This window comes from Penicillium hordei (genome assembly GCF_028827395.1).
Source record: "Penicillium hordei strain IBT 12815 chromosome Unknown utg000001l_segment0_segment0, whole genome shotgun sequence".
Lineage (NCBI taxonomy): Eukaryota > Fungi > Ascomycota > Eurotiomycetes > Eurotiales > Aspergillaceae > Penicillium > Penicillium hordei.
The window spans coordinates 8,681,340-8,697,782 of NW_026623142.1; the positions used below are offsets into that span (position 1 = coordinate 8,681,340).

General features: G+C 48.4%; 8 protein-coding genes across 8 annotated transcripts; 6 read left to right on the forward strand and 2 right to left on the reverse strand.

Moving 5' to 3' along the window:
- Positions 1-80: 80 nt before the first annotated feature.
- Positions 81-1,635, forward strand: N7537_003300 (uncharacterized protein; the record flags this gene model as incomplete). Its single annotated transcript, XM_056894358.1, has 2 exons — positions 81-489; positions 542-1,635. The coding sequence occupies 2 exons, from the start codon at positions 81-83 to the stop codon at positions 1,633-1,635; spliced, it is 1,503 nt and encodes a 500-aa protein (XP_056759353.1).
- A 372-nt stretch (positions 1,636-2,007) lies between these two features.
- N7537_003301 (uncharacterized protein) lies at positions 2,008-4,351 on the forward strand (the record flags this gene model as incomplete). The annotated part of the gene is made up of 5 exons (XM_056894359.1): positions 2,008-2,035; positions 2,080-2,480; positions 2,534-3,291; positions 3,343-4,144; positions 4,196-4,351. 5 exons carry the CDS (start codon positions 2,008-2,010, stop codon positions 4,349-4,351), a joined length of 2,145 nt encoding a protein of 714 aa, XP_056759354.1.
- Positions 4,352-4,624: 273 nt separating this feature from the next.
- N7537_003302 (uncharacterized protein) lies at positions 4,625-6,558 on the forward strand (the record flags this gene model as incomplete). The annotated part of the gene is made up of 5 exons (XM_056894360.1): positions 4,625-4,700; positions 4,749-4,897; positions 4,963-5,400; positions 5,449-5,812; positions 5,879-6,558. The coding sequence occupies 5 exons, from the start codon at positions 4,625-4,627 to the stop codon at positions 6,556-6,558; spliced, it is 1,707 nt and encodes a 568-aa protein (XP_056759355.1).
- A 43-nt stretch (positions 6,559-6,601) lies between these two features.
- On the reverse strand, positions 6,602-8,123 carry N7537_003303 (uncharacterized protein; the record flags this gene model as incomplete). The annotated part of the gene is made up of 3 exons (XM_056894361.1): positions 6,602-7,332; positions 7,384-7,756; positions 7,809-8,123. The coding sequence occupies 3 exons, from the start codon at positions 8,121-8,123 to the stop codon at positions 6,602-6,604; spliced, it is 1,419 nt and encodes a 472-aa protein (XP_056759356.1).
- Positions 8,124-8,804: 681 nt separating this feature from the next.
- Positions 8,805-9,263, forward strand: N7537_003304 (uncharacterized protein; the record flags this gene model as incomplete). Its single annotated transcript, XM_056894362.1, has 4 exons — positions 8,805-8,885; positions 8,938-9,011; positions 9,063-9,107; positions 9,158-9,263. 4 exons carry the CDS (start codon positions 8,805-8,807, stop codon positions 9,261-9,263), a joined length of 306 nt encoding a protein of 101 aa, XP_056759357.1.
- A 216-nt stretch (positions 9,264-9,479) lies between these two features.
- N7537_003305 (NAD(P)-dependent alcohol dehydrogenase) lies at positions 9,480-10,748 on the reverse strand (the record flags this gene model as incomplete). The annotated part of the gene is made up of 3 exons (XM_056894363.1): positions 9,480-9,683; positions 9,737-10,365; positions 10,418-10,748. The coding sequence occupies 3 exons, from the start codon at positions 10,746-10,748 to the stop codon at positions 9,480-9,482; spliced, it is 1,164 nt and encodes a 387-aa protein (XP_056759358.1).
- A 272-nt stretch (positions 10,749-11,020) lies between these two features.
- On the forward strand, positions 11,021-13,348 carry N7537_003306 (transketolase family protein; the record flags this gene model as incomplete). The annotated part of the gene is made up of 4 exons (XM_056894364.1): positions 11,021-11,175; positions 11,238-11,347; positions 11,420-12,417; positions 12,476-13,348. The coding sequence occupies 4 exons, from the start codon at positions 11,021-11,023 to the stop codon at positions 13,346-13,348; spliced, it is 2,136 nt and encodes a 711-aa protein (XP_056759359.1).
- A 1,137-nt stretch (positions 13,349-14,485) lies between these two features.
- On the forward strand, positions 14,486-15,766 carry N7537_003307 (putative phosphatidylglycerol specific phospholipase; the record flags this gene model as incomplete). The annotated part of the gene is made up of 1 exon (XM_056894365.1): positions 14,486-15,766. The coding sequence occupies one exon, from the start codon at positions 14,486-14,488 to the stop codon at positions 15,764-15,766; it is 1,281 nt and encodes a 426-aa protein (XP_056759360.1).
- Between the last annotated feature and the right edge of the window lie 677 nt (positions 15,767-16,443).

The following is a 16,443-nucleotide window of genomic DNA, read 5'->3' on the forward strand; positions in this document are numbered from 1 at the left end:
TGAAGATTTGGTGATTGGATTTAAACAGCTGTTCTTACAATATCATTCCTTCTACTCGTTAAATTCCATCTCCAAACAGAATGACCGAGTCTTCCAAGATTCTTCTACAGGGCGGTACTCTTTTACTACACGAAGCCAATGAGAGGGTGGTTTCGCGTCGGCTCGATCTCTTAATCGATGAAAACTCCATTCTCAAAATTGAGGAAAATATCGATGTGGATGAACAAAACGTCAAAATCATCGCCTGTGATGGTAAATTAGTGTCACCCGGCTTCGTCAATACCCACCATCACCTATGGCAAACCCAGTTAAAAGGCCAACACGGTAACCATACTCTGCTGGAATACCTACCATCTGGAAATTACATTGGATCGCTCTATTCACCCGAGGATGCCTTTTGGGGTGAGTTGAGTGGAGCAATGGAAGCTGTCGATGCTGGCACAACATCAGTGGTCGATCATTCAAGCCTTAATCTTGGCATCGAGTACCGTAAGAAGTCCATACCCTTTGCTTTTATCTTAAGTGATACTGAATTTCGCAGCCCCGACTTTGATCAATGCCTTGGCAACCTCTGGTCTGCGAGCTGTGTACTGTCAATGTGTCCCGAGGACGATAATAGAAGAAGATATTCTGAATGTTACAGATGACCATGCCCCCGAATCTGCACTCCGCGCCTGGAAAGAACTTGCAGCCATTGCTCCCTTTGCTGACGGTAGAGTTCATCTTGGCTTTGCTGTAGATAATCTCCATTTGCCTACCGGTCAATTACAGGAACTCTACACCGAGCTTCGATCAATGGGCGCAAAGATCATCACATCACACGGTGCTGCGGGAAAGGCCTTTGGTGATGCTCCTTCTGCCGTGCAACTTCTCAACAACGCTGGTTTACTTGGTTCAGATATTCTTATCTCGCATGCCAATTTTCCGAAGGATGGTGATGCTGGACTCTTGGCCACGCACGGCGCCTCTGTTTCTTCAACGCCAAACACAGAGCTCCAAATGGGATATCCACCTGTGGCGTTGATGCCTGAATTCCGACCACTTGCGAGCCTGGGAGTGGATTGTCATAGTTGGGGTTCCGGCTTTATGCCTGGCCAAATGCGTCTCTTACTTCAGCATGCCAGAACCGAGCGCTCACACAGCCTGGAGAAGGAAGGAAAGTGGAGCCGACATGTTGGACCTCTAGTGGAGGATGTTTTCAATCTGGGTACGATTGGTGGCGCTCGGTCAATGGGAATGGCTGGCCAAATTGGCCAGATAAAGGTTGGAGCCAAAGCAGACTTGATTATCTTTGATACAAAGAGTCCGTCAATGCTGGCGGTGGCCCAGGAGGACCCAGTTTCAGCTATTGTACTGCATTCCAGTGAGAGAGACGTCGAAACCGTTATCGTGGACGGTATCGTGAGAAAGGAAGGAGGTAAATTGCTGCCTGTTTCAATTGCCGACGTTCCTGCTTCTCCTCCACGCTCTATCCTGACCCATCCGCAGCTTACATGGGTTGACGTTATGAACGGGGTGTTGGATAGCCGGAGAAGGATCAAAGACAAAGCGCAAGGAATGGATTTCAAAGTGGCAGAAGAAAGGGTCATCGATGCGTTTTACATGAATCGAAGTACCATGCATGAGATGATCTAATGGAAAAACAATTGGGGTTTCTTAGGGTATTGTAGATAGGAATATCAATTAAGGCTTAGTTTTGCATTTCCCATAACAATGGCCGTCCAAGTGAGTCCAAGTGTCTTAGCAACATTAATCATAGGGTATCATATTATGTATATTCCATTACAAGTTATGTCTAATTCCAAAATAGTGTTCTAACATCTCCAATCGGTTTAATAGAAGGAATTGTCATTTGTTGTGGTAAGCCCACAGGAACAATATCAAGATCCTCGCATCTCGGAGCTATTCCATTGCATTGTTGCCTTTTTCATTGTACACTTGGGAATTAAAAACTCCGTCCCCTCCCCCCTCTCTTGTTTTTCCTTTCCCTCTTTAATTATTTTAGCCATGGAACGAGTCGTGATCGTCGGAGCAGGTTGGTAGCAGTTGATCAAATTGGACATTGGCTGACTTATTTAGGTCTTTACGGCCTCATCGCAGCCAAGACGTATCGACAACTTGTGGCATCTGACGAAAACATCAAAAGCACCGACACCGATGAAATCACTGAAATCCCTACCTGTTTTACTGAGAGCATCGATGGTTCCCCAGCGGCCTCCTCTGAAAGTCGCCTTCTTGTGATCGACTCTACCTCGGATATTGGGGGCACCTGGGCTGAGGAGCGCCTTTACCCAAATTTGTTGAGTCAGAACTCGTATGGACTTTATGAATTCAGTGACCTGCCTCTTTCGGACGTAGTTCCAGAGGAACATACCGACGATACACATAATCAGTTCATTGCAGGTTGGAAGATAAACCGATATCTCCGTGCATGGGTTGAGAAATGGCAGCTTGAAAAATACATACGATTGAACTGGACGGTAAGATACTCCCACTCTGTTCTATAAATGTAAACTCTCTGAATGATATCTAGGTCGACGACATAAGCCGCCTCGAAACCAAAGAGTGGAAGCTCAACATCAGCGTCTCCTCAACCCCGGGTCGACGCATCACCATTATCTGCGACAAGTTGGTCCTGGCTACAGGACTGACCTCGGTACCAAATATGCCAGACACAACGGGGCTATCAATGGCCTCCAATAACCCTGCTCCAGTTATTCATGCTAAGGATGTTGGAGGTTGGGCTCGAGAACACCTGGGATATCAGCCACTGAAAGCACCCGAGCCCGAGACTGTTAGCATTCCAGTCAAAAATTCCCCTTACCGACAACTACGATCGGTTGCTATTTATGGTGGTGCAAAATCATCCTTTGATCTAGTGCACTTCTTTGCGACTCTACATCGCAACGACTCAAAGCTGCACCTCAAGTCTACACAGAAAGATCTTGTCCAAGTAAATTGGATCATCCGTGACCAAGGTGTGGGGCCAGCGTGGATGGTGCCGCCGATGTCTCTCCTCCCAAATGGTGACACCGTTGCAAGTGACAAGGCTGCCAGCAGCCGACTAATCGCCCATCTCACCCCGTGCTGCTACGAGACTCCAAAACGTCTGTCTCTTGGATCCTCCGGGGGTCTTCACTGGGAGGGCTCATGGCTAGCGCGGTTATTCCATGGCAACCCAATAGGCCGATGGTGGATTCGTTGGCTCTGGCGATCGATTGATAAAGGCTTAGAGGACACAGCGCAATATGATTGGGATTCGAAGATGGAAAAGCTTCGCCCAGAGAACAGGTAAGTCCGATGAGATGTTATTTGGAATACTCAGTGGTTGATGAATTCCAGTGTTGTCTCGTGCGCATCCGGTATTGGTATCGCAAACCAAGAAGACCTCTGGGAAACAATTAGATCGCCCCAAGTCAACGTGTACCGATCAGCCATCACCGATATCGTCGCTACCAGGCCGGAGAAATCCACGGATTCATCCACAAAAGCTTCGGTGCACTTGGCAGACAGCAATTGTATTGAAGAAGTTGATCTGGTTATCCACGCGACCGGATATAAGCCAATAGTCCCGATTCGGTTTGAGCCTCCAAGTCTCCGTCTCGAACTGGGGCTGTCGGCCCTGGTGAACTTACGGGACGAGGATATTCGTGAGAATCGCGAAATCCCAGCGGAAACACCTGAAATAATCAATAGACCACTGGAAGCAACTGTAAATGGCCGCATCCAACACTGGGAAAATCTAGATCGACAGTCTGAGGTCATGGTCAAGAAGACTTTGAATGCGACGAGATGTGCTCTCGCAAATCGGAGTCCTCCCTCATGGGCTGAATCTCACAAGCTGATACCATATCGCCTGTTCCGCCGTATGGTTGCACCCGAATTAGTCGCACGAGGCGACCGTTCCTTTGCAACGCTCGGTGTTATTTTATCATCAACTATTGCTGTTGTTGCAGAGGTTCAAGCTCTTTGGGTGGCGGCATTTTTGATAGGAGGGCTCGACTCCCCAGTGGGCATCAATCCCACCCCGAACCAGGCTCTTTCGCTTGGAAATCTTTCGCTGGAGGCTATGGAGAATGTTATCTCCGAGGACGTGGCCCTGAGCTCATTGACGGGAACTAGCCTTGAAGTTGAGGCCATTCAGGTATGTTTGTTGCGTGAAACCACGAGGATGGTAATTGAACTAATGAATTAGTACAATGATATGCTCCTGCGCGATTTGGGACTGAATCCCCACCGACTCGGGGGTGGGCTCTACACCGAGCTGACTGGGGTGTACAGTCCTTCGGTGTATGCTGGAATTGTGGACGAGTGGAAGAGGGGTCGAGGGTTCGCAGAGAAGAAACCGTAGTTGCGCCGATTGTTAATTATTCAGCCTATTAATTTCCTGTTGCAAGTTGACTTATTATTAATAGCCAGTTTTGACTGCTCCTACATAAACAGTTCCTGTATGACCTCGTGACGGACGGGTGCATAAACAAGATGACAAAGCAGGTCAAGTGATCCATAGTCAGGTGACGGTGCTTGCGCTTTCCTAATTTGGATGCTTGGCACCTTCCCCATTGGAAACCAGCGAGCTCCTCTCGATGTCTCTCACAACCCTGCAGTCTTCTAATATGCTTCGATGAACCGACAAAAACAAACTCGGCTGACCCGATGTCGCACTGGGTGCATGCGATGTCGGGTTCGTCGGCGAAAATGTATGTTTTTCTGGATCTGTGGAACGTTCAAGCCTAATGGGCATTCAGGCGATGAAGGTAAACCGCGATGTCGGAACTGCATTGACCGGAACTTTCAATGCCAATACGGTCCGCGATTGACGTTTTTGGCGAAGAATGCACACACTGTTCAGGCGTCAGAGGTGGAAACACAATCTGCCGGCTATGATGCGATTCAAGTAGGTTTTCCGGTGACGATTGCAAGGCAGAGACCTGATCCATATATTTGTATATATATGTATAGTTCGTCACTGAAGAGACCCCAAAAGACTGCGATCAAACTGAAGATCATACGCTGGACGAAACATCGTCTCACATTGATACGACTCCACAACCACAGCAAACTGACACTAGCACACCTAGCGACGCTAGGCACGAAGACATGCCATTCTGGCCGGAGCCTACCCCCCATACCGCAGACGATGAGAATTATAGAATCCTCAATGACAAGGATGAATCGGCGGTTGCGGGGTTGTTAGCGCTTGGTATGAATGAACCCGATCTGGGGCCATCACCAACGAGAGTCGTCTTAAAGACTCCAATGATAACATCAAATCTGTTGTATCAGTCACCCTTGACTTTGCAAAGTATCCAACAACCACCAGGATCAAATCTCGAGACACCTTCACCCACCGAAATACAAGGTCTGCTACGACATTATCGTTATAAGGTAGCCTGCTGGGTGAGCTTTTCGAAACTACCGAGGGATGCACCATGCTGACTGCAGTAGTTGGACATATGTGATCCTGGTCAATCATTTGGAATCCAAGGTCTTCAGGTTGCGCTGGGCTCATCGCCTATCTGGAACTCCATTCTTGACCTGTCCGAAACTTCTTTCCGCCAGTTTCATCCACAAAAGCCACCCGGGGAGAAGCGAAATACACGCACTCGGCAGTCCGACTTAAATATGGAGACTGACATCACACACGTCGCACTGCTAAGCGTTATAGATCAAGTGAAACGTTGTATCTCGAATATCTCTGCTACGTGGAACACCGAAAGAGAGTGCGACCATAACCTCATGAGCGCTTTAACTTCCCACGCTGTGGGCAGAGATATTAATTCCGCGATTTTTTGGCTCTTTGTCAGGCTTGGTATGAGATCCAAAACAAAAGATATCTTTTTTCGATCACTATTGCTGACTTGTTCGCGCACCACAGATCTTGCGACAGCGTTGGCGACCGATAGCGACATGCGCGTGTCGCTTCCCCCGTCGTTCCCATACTTTACAGAAGTAGATATTGTGGCTGATCCATTTGAGATGGTCTTCTTCTACGCATACCGTCCTCTATGGCTCTGTGCTAGAGCGATCCAATTTGTACACAACGGAGATGTTTCTCCTCAGCTACCCCCCCTCCATACATGGACTCAACTGGTGGAAGAACTGCAACAATGGTATCGTGAGCGACCACAGGAATTTCAACCCATGCTGGAATTAGAGATGGATGATCAGTTAGCTGGGCCAGAAAGAAGTTTCCCGGTTGTTCTGTTTGCCAATGGAGCAGGCTTGTTTGGCAACCAGCTATACCATACGGCCATGTTGATCCTACTACACAATCGGCCACGCACTGCGCGCATCACCAGCTTCCATTCGGTGGCCATGTCGCCGTTGTGGCATGCGCAGCGGATATGCAGTATTGCTCTCCATAATGATAGTCGGGAATGCTGGGATCCATGTCTCCTGGCATCCTTTCTGCTGGCAGCTCGCCGGATGACACATGAATCGCAACAAGATGAAGTTGTACGTGGATTTGACCGCATACGTAGGGTGACAGGGTGGGACGCAAACAACAGCTTGCAGAGCCTGCGAGCCGAATGGTGTCTTCTTGATGGGACATAGTAAATTATGTCTTTGGTGCGATCATTTGAGTGGATACCGATACTCACTCTGTTACGGGAGACCATTCTCCATCAATATTCCAGTCAGAACGCGAGACCCGATATCCCCAGGCGAGTTCCAGGTCACGGATGCGCCAGCAGGCACCCCATCCAGTCTCGGCTTCGATATGCCGAATCAGGTCGATTACAATGGCGTGTTCCGATACATGGCTGAACAGCCGACCCGCAATCCATAGCGGCTGGATGGCGTTGTTTAGACATCCGTGGTGCGGATTGGCGAGCGAAATTCCGCAAATGCGCCTCGCGTGCCACAGCGCAGACATTGCAGGTGTTGGCTGCAGCTTGATAAATTTGGGCATCAAGTTTAGCAGCAAAATGCATGCCGTGTGGTATAGCTGGTTCGAGGATATAGCAGCCCATTGCAGAAAAAGGATATGGGGGAATGGTTTGGTCGTTGTTGTGTGGATTGGTAACAACTCCGGTGGTCGGTTTTCAAGCCAGTGCTGTAAATCGTTCCAGAGTCGCAGCCAGCGGAAATTGAAGGCCTCTCCGGTGCAGTCATTCTGAACGGCCAGCTCCAGAAACTGAGTACGATCAGCGACCAGTTCGCACGACTTTGCGCAGAGGTATACGGCATAATTGGCGTGCATGTCCGGAGACTGCGCAGCTTCGAAGAGCTGTGCAGCATCATCTTCGTGACATCCAGGGGCGAGCCATTTGCTAGGTCGAAGGAGAGTGCTCTGCGTCCCATCAGAGATCAAAGCACCACATAGATCTAGTTATTTTGAATCAGTGATACCCTTCGTAATTTTACCATGACTCTTACCCATGCGTGCGTAGCACCAAAACACAGCTTGTAGAAGGCCGCTGCTGAACCCATTCATTTCGAAGGAGTCAAAAAGTGCCGCACACCCCTCCAAATGACGGTGCCAATCCTGTGCGCGCGCAGACATCATCTCAAGACAGCAGAGTAAAACGCAGGCAGCGACAACTTTAGAATCGTGCATTTGCAACAATGGGCTCAGCAGACGAATCGCTTCCTGGTAAAGCTCCAGGCTGTCAAACGAGTCTTGAATCCCCTCTTTTCTTTCCATTTGTCGGGCGGATATCGCGAGGATCGCATTCAGTAAGGCGGGGAATGATCGGGCCAGTGCAGGAATCTGTACTCGGAAGGTACATTGCGAATCGAACATATCGAGCTGCGGTCGGGGATTAGCGATTGTTGAGAACATCACAGGCAATGTCACTTACCCATGGCGCCACCTGTCCAACATAGTTCTTCAAGTACTCAATGCGACGAATATTGGATAGCACTGGACGCGTTGATATTTTCTCCCTGTCGCGCAAGCGTGTGGTATCTTGTTCCTGGGTATCTGGACTCGGAGCCCGGGTCGGAACTGCAGACTGTGCGATATTGAAAAGCATGCATCGTAGCTCCTCCTGTGAGGCTAAGAAGCCTGGATCATGGGAGAATTCATCGCCCCAGCTGGTAGCACCCAATGGAGAAGTAAATGCAGGATCGTTGGAATTGGATGGAGTCGCGTCGGGTTGCGAGAAGTCGTTCATGTCGTAATGCGAGACATGCGATGGCTCTCCCAGTTCATAAGGAGTAAAATTGAGTTATCAAGTCATCAAGTCATCAAGTCCAGATTGTGAATACAAGAGTAATTGAGAAAATGCAAAGGGAAAAGGTCTTGAAGTTGAAGGTGAAGTGGGGAGAGATTGGGGTAATCGGGAGGAGACGTCGGCGACTTCCACTTCTCCTTGGATCCTAAAACACTTCAGGTGTCTTAGGATGTTTTTGACAAGCATTCCTTTATTCAACTCATGTTATTTGCAATATTCGCTCTAACTTCTCTAAATATCTATACAATTCAGGATCTCTTAGGATTCAAGAGTACTCATTAATCGACACTGCACCTCGACATGGGCACTCCATACAGCTTAAATCAACAGTCACATTCTCCAGGGCTTATCCTCGCTATGGAGTACTGCATACCCCGTACTCTGTATTCTGTACAGGGGAAATCTCTGCAAAGAAAGGGATATAAGCTTACAACGCAGTTGGCCATAACCCCTGGCACTTGCAGGGAAAACAGATGCAAGGGATAGAATCGGAGGGAAAAGACAGATAGCATCTCCTCGCAGGAAAGACTCATCGACCTTCCGTGTTAGACTTCCAGGCACTGCTAAGTATCTTATACCCTCGGGTCTAGTATTATTGGATCTCTACTTGTCATCTGCGTCATGTACGGTCTCAAACAGCTTTCCCTTCTAAGCTTGATGTTTCTCTCGGTATCGGCAGGGAAGAACCCTAAAAGAACCATTGTACGCATGTTCTTCCTTAGGTCTACGCTGGATTGCTAACAAGACCGTGCAGGTGGGCATTGAAACAGCCGACAAGAGCCGTGGTATTGATGTGCCATTGAATGATTGCCATGCGATCGAGGAAGAGTGAGACCTATTTCCAGCTACCATGCTTCTGCTCAGACTGACGAGTCACAGAGACGTTCTTACTGTGTCTTTGAAAAAGCCATGTCGTCTCTTCACGTAAGTTTGGTGACAATTAAGCAAGTCGACTCTCACTAACTGTAGTATAGCGGTCCTGACTGCACCGGGCACAACACATTCTTGAGCCCTGGCGAGCACTCTTCCAAGGACCCAATTCCTGTCATCGAGTCCATATTTTGCCAGCCATCATTTTGAGGAAATACAATGGTAAAGATAGAGGTTCGAACTCGGTGCCAGCATTGTGTTTGGTTGGAATTGGAATATAGTATCAAATCAAGCCTTGTATCGTTGAATATTATTTGCTTCGGTTTGCTATTCTCCTCCCTTAGATGGCACTAAACACGATTGTCGCAATGGAGTACCAAGTCCAGCAGCGCCCAGGTTCGGAATGACCGAAAGCAGCTTTCACATCTATAACGAAGCCTCCTGCTCATCGACCACCAACACCTTGATACTACCGTTTCGAGTGTCAGCGCAAAGCTGGAGCGCGTCATGAGCCTGTTCAAGAGGGAAGACATGCGAGACAAGCTTCTTCAGATCCAAGATGCCACCACTTATGCAGGCAATTGCTGGTGGCCAGGTGTCACGGTAGCGGTTGATGAACCGGAGATCAATCTAGGAGAATCAGCAACGAATAATCACACTGACAGGACACCAGTACAACTAACCTCCGCGAGAGAAATATGCATAAACGGTAGGTTGTTCATGATCGCTTTTCCTACCCCGATAACCATGACGGTGCCTCCCCGCCGTACAGTGTATGTCGCAGTGCACACACTGCTTTCCACGCCGGTACACTCGAGTATGGTTTCCGGGGCAACATGTTCGCCTCGGCCGAAGAGAGTACGAATGGCCTCTGCGTTTCCCTTTGAGTCCTTTGCACGGTCTACCTCATAGGTAATGCATGAGGGGACAAAATCCTTTGCAAAAGCCAGTCGAGAGGGCTCTAGATCTGTCACCACGATAGGGTGTGCCCCCGAGGCACGTGCTGCAGCTAAGGCTATCAGGCCAATGGGGCCTGCGCCGCATACCACTACACCACGGCCCAACGAAAGACTAGCTGACTTGACCCCGTGCATCACCACCGACAGTGGCTCGAGAAGTGCGCCTTCCGCAAAAGTGATGTTGTCCGGCAGCTTGTGGAGCCACTTCGCAGGGTGGTTCTTGTAACGCTGGATGGTACCTTCGTAAGGATAAACGCCGGCAAACTGGACATCCTCGCACAGGTTATAACGTCCCTCATCACAGAGGAAACAGCGTTCGCAGGGAACACCAGGTTCGACAGCAACTCGGTCGCCTAAGAAATTATCAGCTCGAAAAGTCTTCAAATGGAAATAAAGCTTGTCTACCTGGCTTCAAATTGTTGACCTCCTCGCCACATTGCAAAACGATGCCCGATGCTTCATGGCCAATGATGCAGTCGCCTTCAAATACCAACGATCCAATGCGCCCAGTCTTCCAGAAGTGAATATCCGACCCGCAAATTCCAGTTGCTTTGATATGAACTAATGCCTCGCCTGGTTTGGGGGCATAAACAGGCGTGTCGACCGATTTGAGCTGGTGGTCTGCGGTCACCTGCAATGATGGATTGGGATAGGAGACTTTGAGGGGAACGCGATCTCCCACTAACGTTCTCACGACCTGCCGGCCGTTTAGCTGATCTAGAAGTACCGGAGTCATTATGTGTTTTCTGTGCAACTTCATAAAAGTGGGCGATTTCCATTCTTTAAAGACGCCGCATGAGCCCTAAGAGTACTTGATCTAGTAAGTTGTGGCTCGAGATACCTGTTTTGGTGTGGATGGAGCTGTGAGCTTACCGCTGGAGGGTGGGGTCCTGGGGTATCTCCCGATTAGGAAATATTAAGCATCACCACTCGCAATATTTCAACGAGCTTTCCCTCCAGCTTTGAACATTTGGATTCCCTATTGCTCAGCTCTGTACGATTTTTATGATGGCTGTCGAATTTCAATGCAGCGGTGTCAATGATGCCCACAGCTCTGCAATGCCTATAGTCCACAAGCTGTCAAAGGACCATGACTTGGTATTGAAGACCTTTCGACTGTTGATTGCAGACCTCTGCCAGCAATTCAATGGCGGACATCCAGGGTATAGCCATCACGACATTATCTTTGTTTTGGTAAAAGCTGATTTGTGTGATTGTGTGCCAGTGGTGCTATCGGTATGGCTGCTATCGGTGTCGCGTTATGGAGATACGTTATGCATTACGCACCCCACACTCCAGGATTCTTCAACCGGGACCGCTTTGTCTTGTCAAATGGTTAGTTCTGCACATATCCTTCTAGTTTGATATGACTCTAGGAATGATGTATACTAAAAGAACCTCCTATAGGCCACACTTGTCTCTTCCAATACTCTTTCCTGCATCTTACAGGCTATAAGGCCATGACCTTTGAACAGCTCAGATCATACCATTCAGGTAACATAGATGCCCTATGCCCGGGGCATCCGGAGATTGAACATGAAGGAATTGAAGTGACAACTGGGCCATTGGGTCAGGGTATTGCGAATGCTGTTGGCCTGGCCATGGCGACGAAGAATCTCGCTGCCACCTACAACCGCCCCGGTTTCGATGTAGTAAGTAACCACACTTGGTGTATGATTGGCGATGCTTGCTTGCAGGAGGGTGTTGGTCTCGAGGCAATTTCACTGGCCGGACATTTTCGTCTAAACAATCTCACCGTCATCTACGATAATAACCAGATTACCTGTGATGGATCTGTCGACCTCACCAATACCGAGGATGTGAATACAAAGATGCGCGCTTGTGGCTGGGATGTGATTGAGGTCGCAGATGGCTGCTTCGATATCGAGGCCATTGTTCATGCATTGGAGCAAGCTCGCTCATCGAAGCAAAAGCCCACCTTCATTAATATCAAGACAGTCATCGGTGTGGACAGCAGCGTTGCTGGAACTGCAGTGGCTCACGGTGCTGCTTTTGGTGCCGAGAGTATCCGTAATATGAAGGTTTCCTACGGCTTCAACCCGGAGAAGCACTTTGTGGTTGGCGAATCCGTGCGCCAGTTCTTCCAGGGTATTCCTGAGCGTGGAGAGCAGTGGGTTCAAGAATGGGATCAGCTAGTAAAGAAATATACTGTCCAGCATCCTGATTTAGCGGCCGAGTTTATGGCTCGCGTGCGTGGCGAGCTTCCGGCTAACTGGCAAGAGTATATCCCAACCAGCTTCCCTGATGGACTCGCTGCCACCCGGACGGCATCTGGTTTAGTATTCAACCCGATTGCCAAAGAGGTCAACTCTTTCATGGTCGGTACCGCGGATCTCTCGCCATCCGTAAACATGATCTGGCCTGGCAAAGTCGACTTCCAGCACGTGAGTGAAAACAACAGACATCAGCATAACCCGGAGCAATTGCTAACCGCATCATTAGCCCGAACTCCGCACGGCCTGCGGCATCAATGGCACTTATTCTGGCCGCTACATTCATTATGGTGTTCGTGAGCACGCGATGGCTGCTATCTCTAACGGGCTAGCAGCGTACTCCCCAAATACCATCATCCCGGTCACATCGACGTTCTTCATGTTTTATCTGTATGCTGCACCTGCGGTCCGCATGGGTGCGTTGCAGCACCTCCAAATAATCCACGTCGCCACCCACGACTCCATTGGCATGGGCGAGGATGGACCGACCCACCAGCCTATTGAGTTGGCCAACCTGTATCGCGCGATGCCAAACCTCTTATACATCCGTCCTGGTGATAGCGAGGAGACGGCTGGTGCGTGGATTGCTGCTATTGGCGCCAAGCAGACCCCAAGTATCATTTCTACCTCTCGTCAAACCTTACCCCAACTCCCTCAGACGCGTCGTGATGGCGTAGCCCTCGGTGCATACGTCCTATCTGAATCTGAATCGGCTACTGTCACTTTGATCGGGGTTGGAGCTGAACTTTCGTTCGCGGTGGAGGTTGCTGAGCAACTAAAGGTGCAGAATGGTATTACCGCGCGCGTTATTAGCTTCCCTTGTCAGCGCCTTTTTGAGAAACAGTCGGTCGATTACAAGCGTAACACACTTCAACGACACCGGGGCATACCAGCTGTGGTGATTGAGCCCTATGCGCCAAATGGGTGGGAACGTTACGCAGATGCGGGCATCTGCATGACACGCTTTGGTCATAGTCTGCCAGGCAAGGCGGCATACAAGTTTTTCGGGTATGAGATTTCTATATTGACAACGAAGGTCGTCAGGTACTTGGAACGGCTCCGGGAAGATGAGCTGCTTCGGGGCGAGTATGTAGACCTGTGAACATGATATGTGATGTTTCGTGTCATTTTTCCCCGTAAAAAAGTCTTGTTATTTCATGAACTTTCAGAATTAGTTAAGAGTTGCATAAATTCTCCAATATTTCTTGTTCTAATTCTCAATCCGATTGTATATATAATCCACTTGCAGAGCAAACTAATTAGGAGATAGATAAGTATAATCAAGGTTGGGAGTCAACACTCTTCAGTGCTATACTTTTTATTTCTTTTTTTATTTCTGTTTTTCTTTTTCTCGTTCCTGTCGTTCAAGTTTTGTTGATCTGTTGTCCTTTATCCATCCATCCGTAAATTTTACCAGGTGACCCCGACCCAACTACCCTGCGACCGTCTGAAATTCGTACTTAGCTATTGACTTCCTGCTGACTTTACCCCTCAGCTTAGCTCATGTCAAGATGGGAGAGATGATCTAGAGAAGATCCAGAGACGTGACCTTTTCCGTGGGGAGCAAGGGAACAACCGTGCAGTCCGACTGATCACGCAACGCGCTAGGAGTATTCAAAACGAAGTATCACAGTCATGAGATATAGTCTGATCAGCAAACCAACGATTCAATAATATATAATTATGGATAAAATTATAAAAGGACGTCTGTAGGATTTCAAATAACCTTCAAGGCGAAGAAAAGGGGTTAATTCCAAGAGAAATCCTAGACCGATCTAAGGCATCCGATATATGAAGCATCCATGCTTGTAAAGATCCTGATAATGAGGTGTGGAACAGCGGGATATACTTCACTTGTGAAACAAATTATAACAAGTTATAATATTGCCAATTATCATTTTAATTGTGTTACTGAAGATAAATTATATCAGATGTCCCCAAAATGAGGGACTATCCCTTTTACGAAAATTAGGCCTGACCAATGACGGTGAGCTCGTGGCCCATGCCCCGACGCGGGGGATTCAGGGCGGGTTGATCGACAAGAAAATAGTGTGAGTGACCTCGCAGAATTGTGATATGCGGGCACATGCGATGAAAGGGGTTTCTAACAGGTTGTTGAAAGAAAAAGAGAAAAATTAGAGGAGAAAAAAAAAATATAAAAAAAACGAATGAAAGACTTATAAGCTCGTCAACTCGTCAAGTCAAGAGGTTGGGTTTGTTTTTATTTTCATCTCAAAACATGGCGCGAGCTCTACTCTTTGTTGCCCTAACTCTGGGTGCCACTGCGATGCCTGCTTCGTCGGGTATGAGCAACATTAAAAATATTGTGGTCTTGGTGCAGGAAAATTTGTCCTTTGACCACTTTGCTGGCGGTCTTGACTATGATTCCAGCATTGATGGCCCACAAAATCCTCAATTTTGCAATCCTGCCAATGTTTCCTCCCCAACCAACCAGGTTTGCGCCAACCCTAATGCGAAGAATATCGCATCGGACGACCCCAATCACAGTATTGCGGGTGGTAACATGCAGGTGTTTGGCACCTACCACCCCCTTGCAGGAGCCAAATCCTCCATGGATGGGTTCATCAGTGAGCAACGTGCCTCCTACCCAGAGGATGACCTAAACCGGGCAGCCGAGGCGATCAATTACTTCAGCCCAGACCATATCCCCGTCTTCAATACCATCGCTCAGAACTTTGTCTTGTTTGATCGCTGGTTTGCTGCAGTCCCGGGTCCTACAAACCCCAACCGTGCCTACTTGACCTCTGGCACTTCCCATGGCCATGGCCACAATGACGACGACTTTCTCAACTCTGCGCTGCCACAAAAGTCCATTTTTGAGCAGCTATCGGAAAAAGGAATCACTTGGAAAAATTACGAGAACTCGACACAGTCCAAACCCGCATTTTTGCCCGACGCTATGTTCTATGATTGGACCGCGAAGAATGGCAAAGACAACGTCGTTCCGATTTCCCAGTTTTATAGTGATGCTAAAGCTGGGGCACTACCACAATTTACTTGGATCAACCCCGAGTGCTGCTCCTATATGTCAATGCATCCTCCGTCCCCAATCAATATGGGCGAGAACTTCGTCAAGAGCATCTACGAGGCCGTACGCAATTCGCCGCAGTGGAATGAGACCCTCTTTATTTTGACCTGGGATGAACATGGTGGTTTTGCTGATCATGTTTCGCCTCCCGCTGACGTTCCCGCTGGCGACAGTCTGACCTATACGGAGACTGCTCGGGATGGTGAACAATACACTTTCCACTTTGATCGCCTCGGGATTCGGGTTCCTACTGTTTTGATCTCCCCGTGGGTTTCCAAGGGCCTGGTCCAACATAAACCCAGTGAGGGGAACGAGTTTACGCATACTTCTATCCTCAAATTTGTCTCTGAGCTTTGGGGACTAGATAGTCTATCCCCGCGCGTGGACTGGTCGCCTTCCTTTGGGAACCTGATCACGAACAGGTTCCGAAGTGATACACCCGAGAAGTTGCCAGGTGCTGCAGACTTCTAGGTATTAACTCTCTTGTGTCAATGGTCGCAGTCTGGAACTCCTAGCTCACTTCAATTCAATTCAATGATAATGATGATAATGAACACATAATACATACGCCTATGAATAATACATTGCTGAAATAAAGGATTTCCCCCTTTTGAGCTAGCCACAACTTATGAAGAAACAAGTTTAGAAACCCATTGAGAGATATATATATAATACCGTATACATTTTGGCTTAGGCACTTGTACCAGGATGCCCTCCCCGGGCTACCCGTCCTCACCAGATTACGTAAACCAACCTCAGACCCTGGACCCCGGGCCTGACCATTCACACCTAGGCAGGTGGATAACCTCCTTCTCTAATCCTCCATGAAAGGTGAATCTCATCAGTAATAGACATGACAAGGGAGATTGTACAGAGACCGTATGCGGCTGTGACACAAATGTTCGAACCGTTTTCCCGAATCCACAAAATTGACACTCAATGCATGACTGTAACCGCAGGTTATGATAAAGACCCGGTTTACGAAGAATTGATGGGCATAAATGTCTTCGACTATGATAAGAGTGGAATCCCTAAGACATAATGCTTGGAGATCACGCCGTCTGGCTCGATGGATAAACTTGTGTTAGCTTTGTTGGCTGGAATGTTGCTCAACGTCTCCTCACAGTTTGAAGAGGTGTGACGTTTCA